Source organism: Gigantopelta aegis, chromosome 2 (genome assembly GCF_016097555.1).
Source record: "Gigantopelta aegis isolate Gae_Host chromosome 2, Gae_host_genome, whole genome shotgun sequence".
Taxonomy (NCBI): Eukaryota; Metazoa; Mollusca; class Gastropoda; order Neomphalida; family Peltospiridae; genus Gigantopelta; species Gigantopelta aegis.
In genome coordinates, this window is record NC_054700.1 from 38,293,036 (window position 1) to 38,319,386 (window position 26,351).

The 26,351-nt window shown below is 37.4% G+C and overlaps 1 protein-coding gene across 1 annotated transcript in view; it reads left to right on the top strand.

Moving 5' to 3' along the window:
* The window catches only part of LOC121388427, a 39,249-nt gene extending 13,832 nt beyond the window's left edge, over positions 1 to 25,417 (top strand). Inside the window, exons 2-5 of the mRNA XM_041519743.1 lie at positions 7,189 to 7,406; positions 19,457 to 19,546; positions 24,506 to 24,659; positions 25,368 to 25,417. Coding sequence (XP_041375677.1) covers positions 7,296 to 7,406; positions 19,457 to 19,546; positions 24,506 to 24,659; positions 25,368 to 25,417 — 405 coding nt within the window. The 5' untranslated portion in view covers positions 7,189 to 7,295. The remainder of the gene's footprint in view (positions 1 to 7,188; positions 7,407 to 19,456; positions 19,547 to 24,505; positions 24,660 to 25,367) is intronic.
* Positions 25,418 to 26,351: the final 934 nt, after the last annotated feature.

Consider the following 26,351-nt stretch of genomic DNA (forward strand, 5'->3'; position numbering starts at 1 on the left):
TCTTGACACCTAGTTACAGGTACTTCTACAACACTGTATTGGGGTTTTTCTGTTTAATGGATGATATAGTAATTTCTTGACACCTAGTTACAGGTACTTCTACAACACTGTATTGGGTTTTTTCTGTTTAATGGATGATATAGTAATTTCTTGACACCTAGTTACAGGTACTTCTACAACACTGTATTGGGGTTTTTCTGTTTAATGGATGATATAGTAATTTCTTGACACCTAGTTACAGGACATTTATTTATGAGTGTTTCAATACGTCCCCTACTTCACAACCCAACATTTTCAAATCTTACCAGGATAAAATTGGGTCATTATAAATGCTAATTTTCATCATTATTTCATGTGTCCTGAATCGTCGTACACCCTTCCCTGGTCGTTCAACTGGATGTACTTGCAAATGATACCTACAAAAAATCATGTATCATGAAAAGTCTGGCACACATCACACTATTTAACCAAGACACAACCTTAAGGTTCTATAGATTTTAAGATAAGCTCGAACACGAACGAATGTACACAAATTATTATTCTTTCGATCCCATTCGGTGGGCTCATTGGGCTATTTCTCGCTCCAGCCAGTGCACCACGACTGGTATATCAAAGGCCGTGGTATGTGTTATCCTGTCTGTGAGATGGTGCATATAAAAAATCCGTTGCTGCTTGTCGAAAAGAGTAGCCCATGAAGTGGCGACAGCGGGTTTCCTCTCTATATCTGTGTGGTCCTTAACCATATGTCTGACGCCATATAACCGTAAATAAAATGTGTTGAGTGCGTCGTTAAATAAAACATTTCCTTCCTTATTATTCTTAGCAAAGAAAACCCCTCAACTTGAAGTTTCAACCGGAAATACTGTGCAATGCAGACGCAGATTGGGGGGGGGGGGGGGGTGGGGGTGGGTGGGGGGGGGGGGTAGAAGGGGTCCACTTATCCCTGATCACGACGAAAACAAAAGCCCCACCCCCACACTAATTTTAAAGTTCATTTAATTAATATACAATTTTCATTTTATTACTTGAATGAAGACCCCCTCCCTGCAAAGGTTCTAAGATCCGCACCTACATCGTCTTTAGAGGACTGTGTGTCTTTAATGGAAATCTGTCGGAAATGAAGAAAGCCTCCACGTGTTGCCGTAACACGAGGAAGTTAGCGTTTTGCCGCGATATTGTCGCGTGTTTTGTCTTGGCCGTGTCAGTATCGTTATTTTAACCATCGATCGGAGCCCGAGGCGTGATAATCAAACCGTTAGCTAGCACAGAAGTAGAGAGGTTTTTTTTACTGTTATTACTATGGAAACCTGTAAATGTTTAGGCCCTTCTTTCTTGGTACAAGGCGTGAAAATAATAATTGAAAGAACGTTTGTAGATTAAAACAAATAAAGCTCCGTCTGTAAGTACTGAAAGGTTGATCCGGTCTTCGTGGTATAAGTATTGATATAAAGAAAATACTTGGATGTTGTGTAGTAATAATCCCATTAGGCGGAATCTCGTGGGGAAAAGAAACTGCTGCAACTTTGTAAGGGTACAAAGAGAATCGACATTCAGGTAATTTATGTGTCTAAGAACATTTTACGGGTATGTTATTAACTACCAGAAACAAAGTTCACATACAAAGGTAACTTACAGAATGAAGGGCGCTTTACAATTGAAATAGTATCAGAGTGAAAACTCAGACAATTGATGTTTTGAAAATATAACACCAAAGATATGAAAGAAAACTGACATACAGGTAATATATTGTATATGATTTATACCGGATAATTAATATATATATATATATATATATATATATATATAAGAAAATAAAATAATAGAAATAACGTTGCATGTTTCATTGCGCCATTTAAACGAAATCATGTATCAAAGTGAAAATGTCATCATTAATATACAATATTACAGACTGCTTTTGTACTAAATATCAAGGTTCTGCATACTTTTCCCGCAATTCAACTTCAAAATGTGGGACGTTTCTTGTGGGTTTTTTTGTGTGTTTTTATTTTGTTTTGCTTTGTTTTTGTGTTTGTTTTTATTTTTAATCACCTGACATAATAGATCACATTTTATGTATAGCCCAATATAATAACTAGTAGGTATAAGCAGTCTTCTCTCCATATATAAAAATGGACAATTAAAAATATAATGAAACTCATCACTAACTTCTGTAATACAGAAGTTACCTATTTTGTTGTCTTTCAATATATACCATTTGTGTTTTTCAGTTGGTAATAATTCGCCATTGCCGGTTCTAAATTTACACACTTTCCTTTGCCAAACATTGATGGCAATTTTACTAAATAATTTTCTAGTTTAAATAATTCCTTAAAGGGACATTCCTGAGTTTGCTGCATTGTAAGATGTTTCTGATTAATAAAATATTTCTACGATTAAACTTACATATAAATAATATATATATATATATATATATATATATATATATATATATATATATATATTTAAAAATATAATTGTCTATATATGCAATGTGTTTCAGGTCATCTTAATGTATGTAAGAAGCCCAAACTGGATTTTGTCTTCAATAATTTTATTTTAGAAAATAAAATAAAATTTAACCTAGTACAAATATTAGAACGATCAGAAACACGTTTTATACACAACCACTAATATTTTATGCAGAGAATATATTTGATATGTAATTACAATCGTTAAAAAGTCTCTGTTAGTCGATAACATCATAAAAATTGTAGCAAACTCAGGAATGTCCCTTTAAGAAGCGTTGGTTTTCATCACTTTTCCATTTTAGTAAGAACCGCATGAAGAAAGGCTGAGAAACGGTTAATTTATATGACGTAACACGACTAGGAGCACAGTTAGTTTTTGCGCGCAAATGGCACACATTTATAACGACTTTTACAATATGCACTGAACAAGGTTCGTGCTCTTTGCAGAAGGGGCGGGATTTAGCTCAGTCGGTTGAGTGATCGCTTGAGGTGCTTGCATCGAAGGATCGAACCACCTCGGTGGATCCATTCAACTAATTGGATTTTTTTCCCGTTCCAACCAGTGCACCACAACTGGTCAAAGGCCGTGGTATGTGCTTTCCTGTCTGTGAGAAAGTGCATATAAAAGATCCCTTGCTGCATTAGGAAAAATGTAGCGGGTTTCCTCTGATGACTACGAGTCAGAATTACCAATTACCAAATAGTCGATGATAAATTAATCAATGTGCTCCATTGATGTCGTTAAACAAAACAAACCTTGCAGAACTACCCCCCCCCCCCCCCCCCCCCCCCCCCCCCACACACACACACACTATTTGAGTATATTTTGTGTTGGTGTTAAAATTGTAGAATTGTGAAATGTTATCGAATTGTTACCATATGATCATAAAAAGTTATGTCTGGCTTTCGATACGATAGATACAAAAAGAACAAAACAAAATAATAAAAAATAAAAAATAATAATTTTGAATACTGGATGGAACGGGAAAACCTCTAGAGGTTTAAGTGCGTGGTTTGATCCCATGACCCTGCGCAGCTCGTTCGAGCGCTTTACTTACTCAGTAATAATATCTCGACGCGCGGCCTTTCTTACATTTATATTCCACAAAACACTTCCATGCGTATAATACACAAAACACTTCCATGCGTATAATACACAACACACTTCCATGCGTATAATACACAAAACACTTCTATGCGTATAATACACAAAACACTTCCATGCGTATAATAACCGTATTTAAAGTATAGGATACGCATCAAATGGCGCACGATTCACAGTTGATAATTTTATTACACGAAGAAACTATATTTACATAGTCTTCAGGTTTACGTATTATAGCGGAAATAGCATGGGCATGCATTATAAGAAGTGTACGTGACGGGATATATTCTATATTTAATAGGTTAACAACTATAGAGGTTCATGTAACACAATGGTTTGTAGTCAGTTGCTCTATGATGATTATTTATTGTGTCAAACAAAGGGGGGGGGGGGGGCAGAACGCAATCTAGTTATGTCTGTCATGACGGAAATAAACTGTGACATTAGACGATCTTTGTGAGTCGCTCGGGTGGCAGCAAACAATATGTGTGTGTGTGTGGGGGGGGGGGGGGGAGGTTTAAAATAAAAACTTGGATCGAACAAACCGAAAGGGAAGGACTAGTAGCTGAACGACACCTCGGCACGTTTTAAACTATATAGCGACACGTATCTGTATCCAACAGTGATTTTGTTTTGACACATTCTCACAGAGAACAGTACATACCACGACCTTTGATAAACCTGCCGTCGGTCTAGACATGCCTCTCTTACATTCACGGAGGCCGGATATAGCCCAGTGATAAAGTGCACGTTGATGCGCGGCCGGTTTGGGATCGATCCTCGTCGGTGGGCCAACTGGACTATTTCTCGTTCCAGCCAGTGCACCACGACTGGTATATCAAATGCCGTGGTATGTGCTATCCTATCTGTGGGATGGTGCATATAAAAGATCCCTTGCTACTAATGAAAAAATATGTATCAAAATTACCAAATATTTGGCATTCAGTAGCCGATGATTAATAAATCAGTGCTCTAGTGGTGTTGTTAAACAAAACAAACTTTGACGTTTAAGCCAGTGCCCTACAACTCGTACATCTAAGACTGTTTAAAGTGCTGTCCTGTCTGTGGGGAATATGCATTTAAAAGAGATCTAGACATTTTAGTCATAAACTAAAAGTTTCAGTATGTGAGCTACGATACTTTTATTTCCAAATCAGCCCTCAATGACATTATTGATTCAGATAGCTGGAATGTGATGCATCTGCCTCTCGCGCTCATACATGTCCATATCTGATGTGTGACGATATTATGTACACCATCCAACAGAAATACTGCATTATAGCCAGCAATGTTTTCTATATAAACATTAATAAATTATAGCTGTATCGAACAAAATACATGTTTTTCTGTCGATAATATTATGTCCTCTCTCTACGGCCCTTGCGTACGTACGGATCCAGGCATTTTTTGCAGGGGGTGATAAAACCCCCCACCTACTTAACGTTTTGCGCTTATGGATTCGGAAGCAGGAGGGAGTTGATATTAAAAAAGGAATAACAGCACTGTGATATAGGACTTTCTTGACCTGATAATGTTATATGGAATTCAGCCCCTTGTTTCTCGAGCCCCCCCCTCTCTCTCTCTCTCTCTCTCTCTCTCTCTCTCTCTCTCTCTCTCTCTCCCTCTCTCTCTCTCTCTCTCTCTCTCTCTCTCTCTCTCTCTCTCTCTCCCTCTCTCTCTCTCTCTCTCTCTCTCTCTCTCTCTCTCTCTCTCTCTCTCTCTCTCCCTCTCTCTCCTCTCTCTCTCTCCCTCTCTCTCTCTCTCTCCCTCCTCTCTATCTCTCTCTCTCTCTCTCTCTCTCTCTCTCTCTAACTCTCTCTCTCTCTCTCCCCTCTCAGGTCCTCTCTCTCTCTCCTCTCTCCTCCATCTCTCTCTATCTCTCTCTCTCTCTCTCTCTCTCTCTCTCTCTCTCTCTCTCTCTCCCTCTCTCTCTCTCTCTCTCTCTCTCCCTCTCTCTCTCTCTCCCTCTCTCTCTCTCTCCTCTCTCTCTCTCTCTCTCTCTCTCTCTCTCTCTCTCTCTCTCTCTCTCTCTCTCTCTCTCTCTCTCTCCATATTTCCCCCTCTCTTTTTTCATATATATTGACTGTTACATTAGAATACATAACTCTTTTATCAGTGAACCAATTATCAGTTACGTTTTAAAAAAAACAAAAACCCGTCTGTTGCTAGAGGTAGACGCTGCTGCTAAGGACAAAGATCTCTGTTGCTAAGGGTGGACTGGGTTTCTAGATGCGCTTTTGACATCTTTTCCGGACTAGGAAAATGCCACACTAACTATATGGACTAAGCAATGATGAAAATGAATGGCTTATTGGTATTATATTGTAGTAAGTCGTGTGTATGGAATCGATATTTGGCGTAACTGCCATTCTCCTGCCAGATCGTACTCTGTGTCCCGCCATCCTTACTTCCGGTTTGACTCTGCAATATCGAGTTTCCGTTTACAAACACCTTGGTGCCTGCCACAAAGTTCAGCCAGCAAACGTTTCGCTAACGTTCGCGAAGTATTTGATTGGTTCCCGACGTAGACATTTGGTTTATCGTGAATCGCAGAAACCAGTCTAGCGGACGTTTTTTTCTGCTCGGTCTGGCTGAACTCATCCCTGATTTAAAAAAAAAATAATTGAAGAGTTCTAAAAGGAAACTGCACTCTGTCTGATGCTTTGTAAATATTAACATTCTCAGACTACACGGAGTTGCCATGTTGTATTGTGAAAATGTTTTTTAACAAATAAAAGCTTTGTAATGCTGGTGGTGATATGGAAACCAGCCAGTTAATTGGATTTTATTTTTGTATTTCTTTTTTTACAACCGTGTAATCAATACAGTAAATTCAAATAAACAGTATACACGCCCGACATGAGTGTTGCCCAGATTGTTCCCTGTACAGTTAACCGAGAGATAAACAGCATACGCATATATCAGAAACCTGTAATCCTCGACTTCTATAGCAAAGTTCGTGGTATGTACTGCTCTGTCTTATGTATTTCGAGGACTGTGTTGAGTGTAGTTTAGTATTTCGCATTTTCCGTTTTCTTGTTAATGCGTTTGTTCTTGGGAGACATACATATGGTGCGAAGGTACTAGCATACACTTTGAAAATACTTTTTTTTCGGATATTGGTAAAACGTTAAAACCCGTTTCTGACACCCCCACACACTCTTCATCTTCTTCTTATTATTTTTGTTTTTGTTTTTAGGGGGAGTTTTCTTCTGGGTTTTTTGTTGTTGTTTTTTGTGGCTTTTTTCTTTGTGTGTGTGCGTTGGTTTTGGTTTTGGTTTTGGTTTTGATTGTGTGTGTGTGTGTGTGTGTGTGTGTATGTGTGTGTTTTTGTTGATTTTCATTTTTGGTACTGTTGTTGTTGTTGTTTTCCTGAAAACACTGATTTGAACATCAAGTAGAACTGGTTGTCATCGTATTAGTTGTTAAAAATATCTTGAACCATTGGGAAACGTTATGTGGCAGCAGCGAGTTTCATTCTGTGACGCTCTTAGACCAGCCGTTGCAATTATTACTGGTATACATGACTGCAAAGTTTGTAACTCGCAATTGTTCAGTAGTCGTTTCATATATATTTTCACTGTTTAATAAACATCTTTATTTACTATTTCACAGAACACGTATCTACATCCTGTGTTGAAATAGGAAACCACACAGAAGAACGTTTACCTGACTCTGCTTCACTGACCTGGTCAAATGTTATAACGTAAATAGCCGAGTCCATGGGTTGCGGCTCGTCCTCGGAAGGGGGCGCCAGCAGTCCCGCAAAGACTTCCGGTCAAAAGGCAGGAGGTAAAACAGGGGCAGCAAACAACAACAACAACAACAACAAGGTATGTACGATCCTTTAACGTGTTCAAATTGAGAAGTTGGACAGTCGGAAATGATCTAAAATCCTTAGCCGACTCATTGTCCACATCTATGCAACACTTGTCCAAGACTCACTGAGATAAGGGGTAGGGATAACAAATTTAAGTTTCTTGTCACTTGTATTCTTTCTATGATAATGAACATTGGCAAAACCTTATAAAAGTAATTACCCGTTACTGCTGTCTATGAACGAAATTCGTGTGATGATGCAATCATGATGAAATTCAAGATGGCATCCAATTTGGCGGGGAAAAGAAAAAATTGTATACTGGTTAGCTCAAGTCATTCTAACTCATCATTTTTTTTTAAACTGCCTGTAATAAAATGTTACTTACCTCTATTACAGATCCTAACACCTTGGTGTGAATGTTTAGCGTAATTAGATCTGTAGTGACATGGGTTCAAATCCTTATGATGACGATATGCTCTCACATTGTTTTCAACCATTTTATACACCAATTATAAAGGGCTAACACATTAAAAATGTTCGTCACTTCTAATCTTCCTGGGGCGGGACGTAGCCCAGTGGTCGGTTTAGGATCTATCCCCGTCGGTGGGCCCATTGGGCTAATTCTCGTTCCAGCCAGTGCACCACGACTGGTATATCAAAGGCTGTGGTATGTACTACCCTGTCTGTGGGATGGTGCATATAAAAGATTCCTTGCTGCTAATGGAAGAGAGTAGCCCATGAAGTGGAGACAGCGGGTTTCCTCTCTCAATATCTGCGTGGTCCTTAACCATATGTCAGACGCCATAAACCGTTAATAAAATGTGTTGAGTGCGTTGTTAAATAAAACATTTCTTTCTGTTTTGTCATGTAAAACATTGTTGTTCATATGACGTTGCTTTAATGGTGTTGTTAAACAAAACAAACTTAACCTATCTTTTCCTTATTTGAAAACATTAAAATCATTAGAAGGTTGTTAGATGCTTAGGAGGCCCTTAAATGCAACTACGTGCAAAACGCACGAATTCTGCCGTATGCATATGAAGAAGACGTTTGTTTTGTTTAATGGCATCACTAGAGCTATCGGCTATTGGATGTCAAACATTTGGTAATACTGACTTAGAGTCTTAGAGAGGAAACCCGCTACATTTTCCCATTAGTAGCAAGGGACTTTTTATATGCACCATACCACAGACAGGATAGCACATACCACGGCCTTTGATATACCAGTCATAGGGTACTGGATGGAACCAGAAATGGGCCCACTGACTGGGATGGATCCCAGACCGACCGCACATCAGGCAAGCACTTTATCAAATATCCCTTACTACTAATGGAAAAATGTAGCGGGTTTCCTCTCTAAGACTAAATGTCAAAAGTACCAAATGTTTGACATCCAACAGCCAACGATTAATAAATCAATGTGCTCTAGTGGAGTCGTTAAACAAAACAAACATTTAACTTTAAGCTGCGTACTCTAGTAGCATTACATCTGATGACCTAATTACTGACAGGGTATAAATGTTTCATTATTTGACATTTGCTATTAACAACATTCACCAGTTGTTACACCTGTGTTATGCAGCTAAGTAAGTAAGTAAGTTTGATTAAGATGCTTCTAAATACAGGTGATTGTATAATACAGGTCAGTGGGCGGGACTTAGCCCAGAGGTAAAGCGCTCGCCTGATGCGCGGTCGATCTAGGATCAATTCCCGTTAGTGACCATTTGGGTTATATCTCGTTCCAGCCAGTGCATCAAGACTGGTGTATTGAAGGCCGTGGTATGTGCTATCCTGTCTTTGGAATGGTAAATTTAAAAGATCCTTTGCTATTCATGAAAAAGACAAATGTAGCGGCAGGCTTACTGTCTAAGACTGTATGTGAGTGTTACCAAATGTTTCACATCCAATAGCCGATGATCAATAAATCAATGTGTTCTAGTGGTGTCTGTAAACAAGACAAATTTTAATTTAATACGTCAGTTTGTATTGTAGCAGATGATTTTGGAGATTATTACGGTAATTCACAAATGTAGGCAGTTGTGTTATAGATGTGACAGGTACTGTAAATTTGTTTATCATAGATAAATACGTGCATATTCAACGCTTAAAATAAAATTGGAAGTAATTATCGACTGCTGTGAAAAGCAAATTAAATTAAATTTAAACTGACTTGAACGCAACTGAACTGAATTGAAATGAAATAACTTGTACTGAGCTAATTCACCACTAAAAACTACGGCTTATAGAAACGCATATTTAGAATCACTGTTTAGGATTTTTGTTTGTTTTGAGTAACGACACCACTAGAGCACATTGATTTATTAGTCATCGGCTACTGGATGTCAAACATTTTGTAATTTTGACATATAGTTTTAGAGAGGAAACCCGCTACATTTTTTGTTATTAAGAGCAAGAGATCTTTCATATGCACCATTCCATAGACAGGATAGCACACACCACGTGATGCACTGGCATAAACGAGAAATAGCGCAATGGGCCCACCGACGGGGATCGATCCCAAACCGACCGCGCATCAAGCGCACCCCCCGCACACACACCCCACACACCCCTCCCCGTTTAGGATAAAATCATCCACAAAAAAAGAAGCTTTTCTCTGGGGATTCTAAAAGCCGTTAATTCCTTATAGATTAATTAATAAATATTATGTAAAATGTGTTTCCAAAGATGTTCATCCCCATGGATAGATGTAGACTTAAGATGCCAAATAAACAGCAAGCTCTGTTTGTTGTCGTAGTTAAGGTAAACGTTGGCTGTTTTTAACAAGAGAACAGCACCAAACATTGCGGAGTGTCTTACGCAAACAATCATTTTGTAACAGTGTCAGTTTTAATTATACGATCATACCGGCGGCTCAATAAAACGGATAAATATTTAACCAAGGCGCGTTGCTATTGTTGTAAACACTCTTAGCGACCAACCCTCACTTCTTTCCATGTTCTACAAGCGTGACCGCATCACCAATACTAAACGTGCTATAAATAAGTTCTGTGGGCGTGGTTAACAGCTCCGAGTACACAATTGCACTGCACCCAGGGGAAGCTCCACAAAAGAATACCAGCCTACCCTATCCCACCCCTAATCTACACAATTGCACGGGTCTCCCCTGGGTTGTCATGCCACGACCAGATGTCATGTCATAGGGTTTTACGTGCACATTCAGAACAAGCTGTTGTAGCGCACGCCTGTCGTGGGCACAAGAGCCGGCCTTGGCCGGCTCCTCCGTCCATGACAGGAAAGGTGGGAGGAGGGGAGAGGAGGGACCGCCTGCACTGGCAGGTGCAAGGGAGCACCAGCAGCCCGATCAAATCGGTAGCAGGCGGGTGGGGGTGGTAGTGTTGCTATGGAATTTGAATGGAGCGGTTAAATGCCAAAGAGAAAAGGGTGCGCAATTTTGATTGAGGGAATTTGGGCGCAATATTGAACGGTCGGTCGAAAGGTAAATGGCCGAGCTAATATAGGTTTTGATATTAGTGAATCGAGAGTAGCTCGTTAATTTTAGACCTTTACGATGCTGTGGTGTCTCCCTAGGTTGCCCATAGGGCCCTTATAAAGGGCCTGACCGCTTCTGGTCAAGGCATCACCAAGTACCAAGTTATTACCAGCAGCAAGTATTGGGGGTTTGGGTGGGGGAGGCCGATATTCTTCTGTTCAGCTTCCCCCGGGTGCATTGCAGTTGTGTACTCGGAACGGTATTCTTTTGTCCGGTTCCTTATTAGAGTACGTGCTGGACCCTTAAATGGGGGCGGGTGCATTGTTATCATTAGTCAATGCACCCTGTGTACTGATGCAGTGAGCGTGTAGTCTGTGTGTGAATCCTAGTTTTGTGTTACGGTTGTACCTATTGTCTTAAGTCCCTATTCTAGTGAGTTCAACGGTCATTCATGACCACCCATCCCCCTCCGTCCTTGTATAGCATTGAATACAATGACGGAGGGGGAGTTAAACTGGCCTAGCTATCTAATTTGAAGGGTTAAACCCTTATAGTGTAGGTATTGGTTTAAAAGCCTAGTGCTTGGCATACTTAACTTTATTACCAATGCAATAAAACGAAACTAACGGTGGCAAGTAGCAATTGTATACATATATGCACCGATCTAGGTACTTAGTTTGAAGAATTTTGATTCCCGCCCCCTAAATATAGGATTTTAGTAGGCTTACTTGGTTTGTCTTCAGGCTATCTGGATAGTTGGGTATCGGTTTTCCTGCATGTCTTTGCTTCTGGAACCCTAGTTGACTTACCTTAGTTAGCTAGGATGGAATGCATCAGTAAAAAAAACAAAAAAAAAAAAAAACATGGTGCGGGTGCAAAGACAAATTCGTGTAGTTTATTTACAGTTAGGTGGCCTCAGATTACAGTTATCTTCCCATTTGGTTGTCCAAAATCCGGAAGTTTGACCGCGCAAGTAGTCTGCTGTTTGACTGTGATTATTTCATGGCAGACAGCTATGAAGTGGCAACTGTTTGACTGAAGTGACAGGGGATAGCATGTAGTTTGTAAACATGTGTAACTTGTTGACATTGAAGACTTGTTTGTGGTAATTCCGGCCCATGCAAAAGTAGTGCTTTTTGTGTAAAATGGGTGTACTCCGGCCTGGTTTAGAGGGTGTGTCTGTTTAAACCAATATGCTGGGAGAAAGAGCTGGACAACAGGGGTTGTCCTTTTCAGGGTATGTGTCCCCCATGCAGGCAAAGGTACATACAAAACTTCACGGGCCTGCTGATATTAATAAAAATGTTATAGCCACTAAGGCTATATAGAAACATATAGCGAAATTAATTGTGGTCTGAGGCCAGGTGTAGTGGGGTTCTTGATCCGTGATTGGCTGGATTGGACCAATGAGAGTGCTGCAAAAAAATAGGCGATAATTAGTGGTCCTATCTTGGTTGATTATCTAACGATGTTGATTGGCTGGTTAATTAGCCAATTGGGTTACTGCGACTTCGATCCTGTCTTAGTGAGAAAGAAAGAAAGAAGAACAAAAAAAACGAGAAAAAAATAAAAATAAAAAATAATAATAATAATAAAAAAATAAAAAATAAAATAAAAATAAAAATAATAATAATAATAATAATAATAATAAAAAAACAAAAAAAAACAACAACAACAATAATAATGTGTCGTTAGCGGGTGGTGTATGCCAGTTGTCAATCATGAGCTTCAGAACATGAACATATTTACAGTAGAATAATATGGTTATCGTGGTTAGGTCTGGATGGCATTGGCATATCTAGTGGTTATTAATCACTCGCTACCGTCCCGCCGTTAATCCCCAGGTTGGAATGCCTGGTCGAGTGCTTAAGGTCGCTCTTCCATCCAAGGGATGTACAGACGGGTAGTTTTGAGTAATTGTTAATTTATATTGCTAAATTTATGCCAGCTAATTTGGTTGAGTATATGCTTTTACTTTTGTCGTTTCACCGTTCTCCCCCCAGGTTGGAATACGTGGTCTGTTCGAGTGCGTAGGGTGGATGTTCCACCAAGGGGGTCACAGATGTCACGATTCAAGCATTGTCATATCTAGCGGTTATTAAATCATTCGTTACCATCCCGCCGTTGATCCCCGGGTTGGAGTGCTTGTTTGGTCGAGTGCTTAAGGTCGCTCTTCCGTCCGAGAGATGTACAGGCGGGTGGTTTTGAGTAATTGTTAATTTATTGCTGAATTTGTGCCAGCTAATTTGGCTAGGTATATGCTTTTACTTTTGTCGTTTCACCGTTCTCTCCCCGGGTTGGAATACGTGGTCTGTTCGAGTGCGTACGACCAGAAGCGGTTAAGCCCTTAAAAAGGGCCCTATGGGCAACCTAGGGAGACACCGGTGTCGTCCCATTTGGTCGAATTCCCAATTGGTCGAAATGCCAATTGGTCGGAAAATAAGTACTTGTCGGTTATATAACAACGGTGTCCTCCCATAAGACAGACGTCCCATAACGCAGACGCGTTAAAACAACACAAGACCCATTACTAATTACCTGCCGTTTACCTTGAATAATACATGTAGTAAATAATGGAATAGTCGGATACAATTAAATACAAAACACATAACAAAATTATATAAAATTAGATTTATTTATACACATACATATACCCGGGATTCACATTTTAACATGTCTCACGATTCAATTTTCTGTCTGTTCCACAATTTATACTAATTTTAACAGATGTCCAACGGCATCCAAGAACTGAATGGGCGTTTTCTGTTCAAGGGTTAGTTGCGCCTTCAATCTCACGATTCTATTTTCATTCTGCTTATACACTCTCTTTCTTGGTGGTGGGGCAGCTCCAAAGTTTATCTGTCTCAATTTAGCACGTTCGGAGGTCTCTATTCCTTTGATTAATTCTACAAATCGGTATATGTTTGGATGATGAACTTGGATTGAACGATTCATTCTGGAATGAAATCCCTCCAGATTATTATTTGTTCTTGGGCCAGTGGTCAGATGATGGTTCCATACAATCAAAGGGAATCTGGAGTCATCGTCTACCCATGTTAAAACAACATAATCATTAAATGCCTCCGCCTGTGGAACATCAGGTCCGTCATTCATGGCTTCTAACCATGCATCATGTACTTGTGCAATGGGCAAAAGTGGTAGTCCAGCAGCCCTCCGAATCCATGTCTGTACAGCTGGATCTTCTTTGTACAAAACAGCAAGACCCAGTTCTTGAGTTTACAATTACAATTAAGCTCTCGCGGTTGTTTGCATGAAATCAGCTCATTAATTAAGACTGCTGTTGCACTGCAGCATAGCTTGCTGAGCAGATTGGAGCAATACCATTAACGCAGTCAGGGGTGTACAGGATACATTACATAACCCAATAAAGAGTTTTGTCTATCAAATGGCATGTCTGCCTTATGGGACGTCTGTCTTATGGGAGTGAACCATAACAACTACCTGATTACCTGTGTATGTAATGAACATGGCCTCTTCATGTTTTTTGCTTTTTGTGAATTTTTTTTTATAGATGGAGACCTTTTTTAATTAATTACAGACATTCACTACATTCAATACATGGATTATTTCGATATTTGTCATATTTGCATACTTTATGCGTTAAGCGATATCTATATCATCTATACAATAATAATCGGTTTCAAAATAATCTGGAACAGTTCATTATAATGACTGAGGTAACAACATCCATGTCAGTAAGATCATTGAACCATATCTATTGTTGTTTTAGCAGTTCGACCAATTGGGAATTCGGCCAAATGGGAGTAAGCCGGAGACATCACAGCATCATAGATGTCTAATTAACGAGCTACTCTCGATTCACTAATGTCAAAACCTATACTAGTTCTGGAACTTTATTTTTGACCGACCGATCAAAATTACGCCCAATTTCGTCAACCAAATTTGCGCACTTTTTCTTTTTGGTATAATACTTTGCGCCATTCAAAATTCCATAGCACCATCACCCCCGCCTGCTACCGACCTTGGTCGGGCTGCTGGTGCTCCCTTACACCTGCCAGTACAGGCGGTCCCTCCCCCCCCCCCCCCCCCCCCCCACACACACACCTTTCCTGTCCAGGACAGGCGTGCGCTACAACAGCTTGTTCTGAATGTGCACGTAAAGCCCTATGACCTGACCTGACCTGTGGTTAACAACTTCTCACTATATGTTTTGTTATACTGGGATGTGGCCCCGGTTTACGAAGCGATTTTAGCGCTAAGACTACCTTAAGCGAATAACCACCTTGTGTATTTATGGCGATCTTGGCGCTAAGATACTTCGAAAAAAACAAAACACAAGGGGTCTGGGCCCCGTTCCATGAAGCAATATTAGCTCACATTAAGTGCCTAAGGTTCTTGTGCACTTAAGGTAATCTTAGGGCTAAGATTGGTAAAAAATGCATCACATCCCTAGATCAGTAGTTCATTTGTTTTTTCCATTACCATAGTTTGACACCCAATAGCCGATGTATTTTTCGTGCTGGGGTGTCGTTAAACATTCATTCATTCATTCACATCCCTAGAGGACTCCAAGTCAATTGTTGGCACTTTCAAAAAGTGTCCATGATAGTCGCCATATATTGAATTCAAAATGGCGGTCATATAAAAACCTGAAAGAAAGAAGAAAGAAGTGTTTTATTTAACGACGCACTCAACACATTTTATTTACGGTTATATGGCGTCAGACATATGGTTCAGGACCACACAGATTTTGAGAGGAAACCCGCTGTCGCCACTACATGGGCTACTCTTCCGATAGGCAGCAAGGGATCTTTTATTTGCGCTTCCCACAGGCAGGATAGCACAAACCATGGCCTTTGTTGAACCAGTTATGGATCACTGGTCGGTGCAAGTGGTTTACACCTACCCAATGAGCCTTGCGGTGCACTTACTCAGGGTTTGGAGTCGGTATCTGGATTAAAAATCCCATGCCTCGACTGGGATCCGAACCCAGTACCTACCAGCCTGTAGACCGATGGCTTGCCACGACGCCACCGAGGCCGGTATATAAAAACCTGAATACAAATAGTTTGTGTTTAAACAACACATTTGTTATTGTACAAAACGCATAATAATTATATATTACTGTAAAATATTGATACAACTTAAGTAAAATATATCTAAGAACAGGCTATTATCATATTTTGACTGTTTTACTTTATAGTACAATAAAACGTGTGTTGTTATACACACACACACACACGCACTCACGCACGCACGCACGCACGCGCGCACACACACACACACACACACACACAACAAAAATTATTCATGCTTTTATATAGCCGCCCGTTTGAAAGTGCCACAAATGAATTTGGCCGCCATGGAACCGTGGGCTGACGATGCCAGAACGCGGATCCATGGTGGACGTGCCTGAACCGTTTTGGATAGGGGCACGCGAAAATAATTCCCAATCCCCAATGAATTTGGAGTCATCTAGGGATACACTTTATAACGCTTGTTCCAAAGGGTGTCCCGCTGGGTCATATGTAGCCGCCTTCTAAAATGGCATAATCTGTTTTAGCAAAACCTACTAACAGTCTTACATCTTTATGTTTGTGGAATAGCCCGACAATATACAGTGTAAAAACAATCAGTATTACAATAAAATGTGGTACCTACTAATATGCCAGACACCCCTTTCCAAATTTCTGTGATGCCACACTTTATAATTAACAAGGGCTGCTGTCGAAGTGATGAGATAGGGGGAGGGGACGTCTTTTTGTATGTAATATTAATTCGTATGTAAGTCTGTCTTCTATGGGTAGGTAGGTACGTACATTTACAAATATTTTATTTTCTTCAAAACAAACACAGTTGTATAAAGACAAGCATAGTGTTTCTACGAAGAGATATGAATACTGGTAATTCTGTTCTATTATATAACTGCTCGGGCGATTTCCGACTAGACCGGACTTAGATGATTTTTGGTATAGTGTTACCAAGGTAGCAGTATACAGTTGGCTCCCTTGTGTACCCGGTGTGCAAAGAGTTCCCTTGTTTGTTTTGCACTGATCCATGTTTGAAGGCTAATTATTTGGAATAGGAAGTAAATTCTTAAGGTTAGTGATAGCCAAGGAGTTATTTTTTAAAATGACAATTGGTTTGTTACCAGCAAATTGTTTAGCTGTAATGAGGCTTGGTATTCATACACCAGATTTTCCTTGTGACAAAACTGGGCGCGATCATTGTGGGTAATTTTCAAACAAGCTGATTTTGTGGGAAATTTTATAACTAAACCTTTATTCAAATGAGGGTTTTTGTAAGGTTTGATGAGCAAAGTTTTCATAAATATATATGTGATATCCGGCAACTCCTGCTTGTGTGTGGTTTGTTTGGGTGAGAACATTGTCCAAAATGCACCCAAAATCATGCAGTTTGGACACATTATGATGAAATTAACACAAACATTTAACAAAACATATTTTAAATAAGTTCTCTTTATAATTATGACCCTTTTTATAATTTCCTCGAGACTGAAAATACCTGTATCTTTCTTATTTTAAAATCGTAGGTGGGCATTTAGGATGCCATAAGCTGGTATGCATAAATCTCAGCTAAAGATTCACAAATATCTACCCTAGTCCAACAAGAACATCAATAATAGTAACAACAAAAATAATAAAAGCAACAAAAACACCAATAATAATAACAATAATACAAATAATGATAACTACTACAACAACAACAATGATAAGAACAATAATACAAACAACAACAACAACAATAATAAATAACAATATTAACAATAACAACAGCGATAACAAGAACAATAATAACAAAGATAATAGCACAACAAAATCAACAATAATATCACTAGTAACAACAAAAATAATGATAAAAATAATGACAACGATAACAACAATAAAAACAGCATCAACAATATCAATAACAACACCACCACCAACAACAATAACAACAACAATAATAACATCAATAACAGTAATAACATAACAAATATAACAACAACAATAATAACAAAACATAACAGCAACAATAACAAAAACAATAACAATCACACAACAGCAGCAGCAAAAACAACAATAATAATAACGATAACAAAAAAGAATAATAACAACAAAAAGAATAACAGCAACAAAAATAACAACAACAATACTACTGCTACAACAACAATAATAATAATAATAATAATAACTACATCAACAATAATAACAACAACAATAACAAACAATAATAATGATAACATCAACAACAATAATAATAATAATAACATCAACAATAACAATAACAACAGAAATAATAATAATAACAATAATAGCAACAACAATAACAACATCAACAATAATAACAACAATATTAAAACTACAACATGCACTATAATAATAATAATAATAATAATAATAACAACAACAATAACAAAAATTACAAAAATAATAATAGTAACAACATCAACAATAATAATAACAACAATAAAAACAACACAAATTACAACAATAATAATAATAATAACAAAAAATTACAACAACAACAACAATAATAATAATAATAATAATAACAACAAATTACAACAATAATAATGACAATAATAATAATAATAATAATAATATATCAACAATCGCAACAGCAATACAACAACGGTAATGCTGTTAATAATAACAATAATAATAAAACTAGTAACATAAATTACAAAAACAATAACAGCAACAACAAAAATAACAACAATAATAATCACAACAACAGCAACAACAACAATAATAACATAAATAACAACAATAATAACAACACAACGAAAATAATATCAATATAGGAATAAAAACAACAAAAATAACAACAATAACAATAATAATAATAATAATAATAATAATAACTACAATAACAAAAATAAACACAGCATCAACAATAACAATAACTGTAACAACATCAACAACAATAACAACAACAATAATAATAACATCAATAACAGTAATAACATAACAATTATAAAAACAACAATAACAACAAGACAGTAACAGCAACAATAACAATAACAACAATAATAGTAATAACAGTAATAATAACAACAAAAACAACAAAAATAACAACAATAATAGCAATACTAATACTAATAAGAACAATAATAACAAAACTAGTAACAAAAAACACAAGAACAATAAGAGCAACAACAACAACAACAACAAAAGTAACAACATTAATAATAATCACAACAGCAACAGCAACAACAACAATAATAACAGCAACAACAACAACAACAATAACAACAACGAAAATAATAACTATATAGGAACAACAACCACAAAAAAAATAATAATAACAATAATAACGAAAGTAATAATTACAATAATAATAATAATTACAATAATAATACCAACAACAATAACAAAAACAATAATAGCAATAATAATAACAACTTTAATAGCAACAACAATAATAATGACAATAATGACAATAATAATAATAATAATAACTACAATAACAATAATTACAAAAACAGCAATAATTACAAAAAAACACAATAATAACAATAATAATAACAACAACAATAGCAACAACAATAAAAAAACAACATGAACAAAAACATCAATAAGAACGTCAACAACAACAAATGATGTTTCGACGTGTTTTCCTTTCAGGGTGGAAAGGGGTCCAAGTATGAGACACAGAGCAACAACACGGCGAGCGACACCACGGAGCAGAAGGAGGCCAATGACAAAGGTTACAAGGTGAGACTGCCTACAACGGGCACCTTGCGAAACAAACACAAGTTGATAAGAAAGGGCGCTAAAGCCTGGGCGGGCTGCTTGTGCTCTCTTGAACTTGTCAGCGCGAGCGTTCCCATGTTCCACTCCCCACCCCAACCCCTTTCCTGTCCTGGCGGAGGCGCTGGCGTAGTTTACACCCGCGCATAATGACAGGCGTGCGCTACAATTTATTCTGAATGTGCATGTTAAACCCTATAACCTGATCTGACAGGCCCTGGACCCTGTTCCTCGAAGCGATTTAGCGCTATAAGGTAGTTATAAACATAAGGTGATCTTAGCGCTAAGATCACCGTGAGTGCATAAGGCAAATATGAACATAAGGCGATCTTAGCGCTAAGATTTCCGTGAGTGCATAAGGCAGTTATGAACATAAGGCGATCTTAGCGCTAAGATCACCGTGAGTGCGTAAGGCAGTTATGAACATAAGGCAGTCATGAATATAAGGCGATCTTATCGCTAAGATCACCGTGAGCGCATAAGGTAGTCATGAACATAAAGCGATCTTATCGCTAAGATCACCGTGAGCGCATAAGGTAGTCATGAACATAAGGCGATCTTAGCGCTAAGATCACCGTGAGTGCATAAGGTTGTCATGAACATAAGGCGATCTTAGCGCTAAGATCACCGTGAGTGCATAAGGTTGTCATGAACATAAGGCGATCTTAGCGCTAAGATCACCGTGAGTGCATAAGGTTGTTATGAACGTAAAGCGATGTTAGCGCTAAGATCACCGTGAATGAATGAATGAATGAATGAATGAATGAATGTTTAACGACACCCCAACACGAAAAATACATCGGCTATTGGGTGTCAAAACTATGGTAATGCAAATAAATAAAGTGATGATCAACATCAATATAAAAATTCAAGGTTTAAACAAAAACAGTGTAAAGAACAGTGTAAAGAACTGTGCAAAAACACAAATATCACAGAATTTTACGGATACTGAATTTTACTCAAAACTTCAATTTTGTGCTGTATTGGCCATTCTCAAAGAAAATGTTACACCCCTGCACCACGGTGAGGTTACAGCACGCGCAGGGGAAGATCACCGTGAGTGCATAAGGTAGTTAAGTTATGAACGTAAGGCGAGCTTAGCGCTAAGATCACAGTGAGCGCGTTTAGGTAGTTATGAACGTAAGACGATCTTAGCGCTAAGGTTCAAGCACGCTGTCCTTGGCACATACCTCAGCTATCTGGGCTGTCCGTCCAGGACAGTGGGTTAGTTGTTAGTTGGTTAGTAGTTAGTGAGAGAGAAGAGGGTGTTGTGGCCTTACACCTACCCATTGAGCCCTTAAGAACTCGCTCTAGGTTGGAGCCGGTACCGGGCTACGAACCCTGTACCTACCAGTGCGATGGCTTAACCACTGCGTCACCGAAGCCGGTTATATAATTTACAAATGTCTTTATAAGATGTAAGGGAGATAACCCGAAGCGTAAAATTCGGAGTGTATTGAATTAATAGTTGCCCATGTTTATTTCAATAATTATATTCCTTAAACAGTTTAAAGAAAGAAAGAAATGTTTTATTTAATGACGCACTCAACACATTTTGTTTTACGGTTATATGGCGTCAGACATATGGTTAAGGACCACACAGATTTTGAGAGGAAACCCGCTGTCGCCACTACATGGTCTACTCTTTCCGATTAGCAGCAAGGGATCTTTTATTTGCGCTTCCCACAGGCAGGATAGCACAAACCATGGCCTGTGTTGAACCAGTTATGGATCACTGGTCGGTGCAAGTGGTTTACACCTACCCATTGAGCCTTGCGGAGCACTCACCCAGGGTTTGGAGTCGGTATCTGGATTAAAAATCCCATGCCTCGATGGGATCCGAACCCAGTACCTACCAGCCTGTAGACCGATGGCCTAACCACGACGCCACCGAGGCCGGTTTAAACAGTTTAAATGATTTGTGAAAAAAGGCTGATTATATTATGAAGTCCTCTAGTTTTTGTTTGTTTGTTTGTATTAGTTTTGTCTTTTTGTGGATGTGCGCGAGCACACACACACACACACACACACACACACACACACACACACACACCTTCATTAATATTAATATGTAAACAAGCTGGACAAATTGTAATTAGTAAAAACATCAGTAAAAAACACCCCGGTAACCATATGTATATTTAATGCGATTTGTTCATTTTTAAGCATTAACAAAGAAACGTAATTTGTTTAAAAGTATGGAAGAGTCATTAGACTGTGATTATACATGTTGTTACAGTGTTTATTGGAATATTAATGAATACATTAATAATTGTTAACTTGCCAATACAAATGTAATGGCAGTCCAGCTGACAGAGAGAGTACCCGTTTAACATGTCCCTATACCACTAAGGTTTCGGACACAGCTGACAGAAAACGAGAAATTTATGGCCAGTTTACTAAATACAATGTTCGCTTACTAAACACACGTTGGGGTGCTAATACATATTGAAACTACGATCATTCGTACCCTGGTATCAACTTTGAGCTGATTAGTTTATTTACTAATACTCGGTATGTTGTGTATATGCTGGACTATATTATTGTGTTGTTTGCCCTGTCAGTATAATAACGTATAGATAATAGCTTTCATTCTTCCCGGTTTATCTATCTAATATACATTAATAGCTAATTATTCGGAAACGCACACCAGGGGCCTAATTCACTAAACTCTCGCAACTTTGCGATATCGCAGTGCAATGCAAAAAGATTTGCACAGAGGATGCTTTGTTGTCTAGCAGAGCCTAAAAGACCTTTGTGAATTAGGCCCCAGGGCGCGAATCCCGATAAGAAATAAAACCCCACAAAACAAAAGAAAAAGGCAACAACATGATTTTACACAGGCCAAGGGCCATTTAATCGTGTATGGCAACTTTTCCATTGTTTTCCATTAGCAGTAATAATGGATCATTTATAAATACATTTTCCTACAGCCACGACAGCACGGTTTTTGATATACTAGTCACTGGTTGGGATAGAAACAATTAATAAAGAAGCTGTTTGTTTAATTGTAACTCAGAAATAGTTAATAAAGAAGTTGTTAATTTGATTGTAACTCAGAACTATTTAATAAAGAAGTTATTAATTTGATTGTAAATTAGAAATAGTTAATAAAGAAGTTATTACTTTGATTGTAAATCAGAAATAGTTAATAAAGAAGTTGTTACTTTCATTGTAAATCAGAAATAGTTAGTAAAGAAGTTGTTAATTGGATTGTAACTCAGAACTATTTAATAAAGAAGTTATTAATTCAATTGTAAATCAGAACTAGTTAATAAAGAAGTTGTTACTTTGATTGTAAATCAGAAATCGTTAATAAAGAAGTTGTTAATTTGATTGTAAATCAGAACTAGTTAATAAAGAAGTTGTTACTTTCATTGTAAATCAGAACTAGTTAATAAAGAAGTTGTTACTTTCATTGTAAATCAGAAATAGTAAATAAAGAAGTTGTTAATTTGATTGTAAATCAGAAATAGTTAATAAAGAAGTTGTTACTTTGATTGTAAATCAGAAATAGTAAATAAAGAAGTTGTTAATTTGAATGTAAATCAGAAATAGTTAATAAAGAAGTTGTTACTTTCATTGTAAATCAGAAATAGTTAATAGAGAAGTTATTACTTTGATTGTAAATCAGAAATAGTTAATAAAGAAGTTGTTACTTTGATTGCAAATCAGAAATAGTTAATAAAGAAGTTGTTACTTTGATTGTAAATCAGAAATAGTTAATAAAGAAGTTGTTACTTTGATTGTAAATCAGAAATAGTTAATAAAGAAGTTGTTAATTTGATTGTAAATCAGAAATAGTAAATTAAGAAGTTGTTAATTTGATTATAAATGAGAACTAGTTAATAAAGAAGTTGTTAATTTGATTGTAAATCAGAAATAGTTAATAGAGAAGTTGTTAATTTGGTTATATCTCAGGAACAGTTACTAAATACGTTGTTAAATTGATTGTAACAAAGAAACGGTTGACACAGAACTTGTTTGATTGACTTTAACTCATAAACAGTTTATAAAGAAGTTGTTAATTTGATTGTAACCCAGAAACAGTTAATAAAGAATTCGTTTAATAGACTTTAACTCACAAACGGTTAATAAAGAATTTTTCATTTGATTGTAACCCAGAAACAGTTAAAGAACTGGTTTAATTGACTTTAACTCAAAAAGTTTAATAAAGAAGTCATTAATATCATTGTAACCAACAAACAGTTAATAAAGAAGTTATTCATTTGATTGTAACTCAGAAACGGTTAATTAAGAAGTTGTTAATTTGATTGTAACTCAGAATTGGTTAATAAAAAACTTGTTTAATTGACCTTAAAGGGACATTCCTGAGTTTTCTGCATTGTAAGATTTTTCCGACTATAAAATATTTCTACAAATAAACATACATATTAAATATATTTTCTTGTTTAGAATATCAGTGTCTGTATATTAAATGTGTTTCTGGTCGTCTTAATATTTGTAAGAAGCCCAAACTGGATTTTGTCTTCAAATAATCTCGTACGTACGAAAAAGAATATTGTTTAGGAAATAAAATGAAATTTAACCTAGTACAAATATTAGAACGATCAGAAATACGTTTAATATACAGCCACGAATATGTTATGCAGAAATATATATTTGATATGTAATTACAATCGATAAAAAGTCTCTGTTTGTCGATAACATCTTAAAAATTGCAGCAAACTCAGAAATGTCCCTTTAACTCAAACACAGTTAATGAAAAAGTGTTAATTTGCTTGTCACGGTTAAAACGGTTAATAAAGAACTTGTTTAATTAACTTTAACTCAAACATGTTTGATAAAGAAATTATTAGTATTTAATTGACTATAACTCAGAGCATTTTAATAAAGAAGTTGTTAACCTAATTGTAACTCAACACAGTTTTTAAATAAAGAGTAAATTTGAATGTAATTCAGAAACGGCTAAGAGAGAAGCTGCGAACTGCGACTGCCGGACATGAGATAGATGTCCTTGAGAAGACGATAAGTCAGTTTGAGCGAGCTCGCCTCGAGGACTGTGGGGACTACACTAAAGCACAGAACAGACTGCGCTACCTGAAGCTGCGAAGAGGTAATGAAATATTCAGTGTTAATGTATTAACTGTCATGAACTCGTGTAAGTACAAGTGGCATAGCCGGGGGAGGGGGAGTGACATGTGGGTCATGCCGGCCCCCTCCCAATCAAACCTTTAAAAAAAATTTAATTAAATTTTATAAAATCACACACACACACACACACACACACACACACGCACACAGTGTAGGTTGCCTCCCCTCAATATGGGTTGCCCCCCCCCCCCCCCCCAATATAAAGTGGTAAGTTCATAGATCATGACAATGTATTCGACTTTTGCAAATATGAAGCTTCGTGATACATTTAAAACATTATTTACGTTTCTTTGTTGAAATAAAACTTGATATGTAACATACCGTCAGCTTCTTAGTATAATTGCCTAATTCATTTTAGAGCATTTGAGACTAATGAATAAAAGAAACCCTGATTTTTATGTGAAGAAACAATTTATTCTTTAATGATTATATAATTAAATTTTCCGATTCATTCGCCGATTCACAGTTTGCGGTTGATTTGTTTTTCATACCCCGATGAACGTAAAAAAAATATGACAATCTTTAATTGAACAAAATATCTTGTTCAAATAAGTTTTTGTTAAAAAAAAATGTTTTATTTGTATATAAAAAATTTCCATTTGTTTCACAAATTCTACAATGAATTAGGCAAGGATACTAAGAGTTTGTCGATATCACATCCTCACTGCAGATTCATGTTTCGAATTCAAACCTAACACGGTTCAGAATATACTTCTCTAAACTTCTCTAACCCGGATACCTACTATACTTAGTATGAAGTCCAGTTTTAAGAGGTATCCGGTTTAGAGAGGTTATGCTGATTCGGTGTTATTTACAAATATTTAAAAAGGGACAATGAAAAACGTCCGGTTTATAGAGGGTCCGGTTATGGGGAGTATTACAAATTTATATTGAGACAATAGTCAGATTTGGATGAAGTGCGTCTACATCTTTCGTTTGAGATAAGCAGGAAAATTCCCATCAGAGGAGAATATTTGATATTAGAGAGAGAGAGAGAGAGAGAGAGAGAGAGAGAGAGAGAGAGAGAGAGAGAGAGAGAGAGAGAGAGAGAGAGAGAGAGAGAGAGAGAGAGAGAGAGATAGAGAGAGAGAGTGAGTCAGATATAGAAAGACAGATATAGACATACTAACAATACAGATAGATTGATTGAAAGAACGGGAGACAGAGAGAAGACAGTGGGAGAGAGCCAGATAAACATAGGCCCTATACACTAACGAGTCACATACGCAAGGAAGAAAGAAAGTGAAAGTTAAAAGATTGAGAGAGACAGACAGTAAAGTTTGTTTTGTGTAACGACACCACTAGAGTACATTGATTTTTTTTAATTAATCATCGGCTATTGGATGTTAAACATATGGTCATTTTGACACAGTCAGCTAGTAACAAGGGATCTTTTCTATGCACCATCCCATAGACAGGATAGCACATGTCACGGCCTTTGATATACTAGTCGTGGTGCATTGGATGAAACAAGAAATAGCCCAGTTGGCAGAGACAGACAGAGGCAGAAATACAGAGACAGAGACACAGGGTTGAAAGTTGAAGATTAAATCATCGCGTAATCTCAGCCATAACTAGGCTATGGATTTTAGAAGCTATCTTAGTGATGACGTCATTATAGCTAACGCCATAGTGACGTCATAACTTACGATGG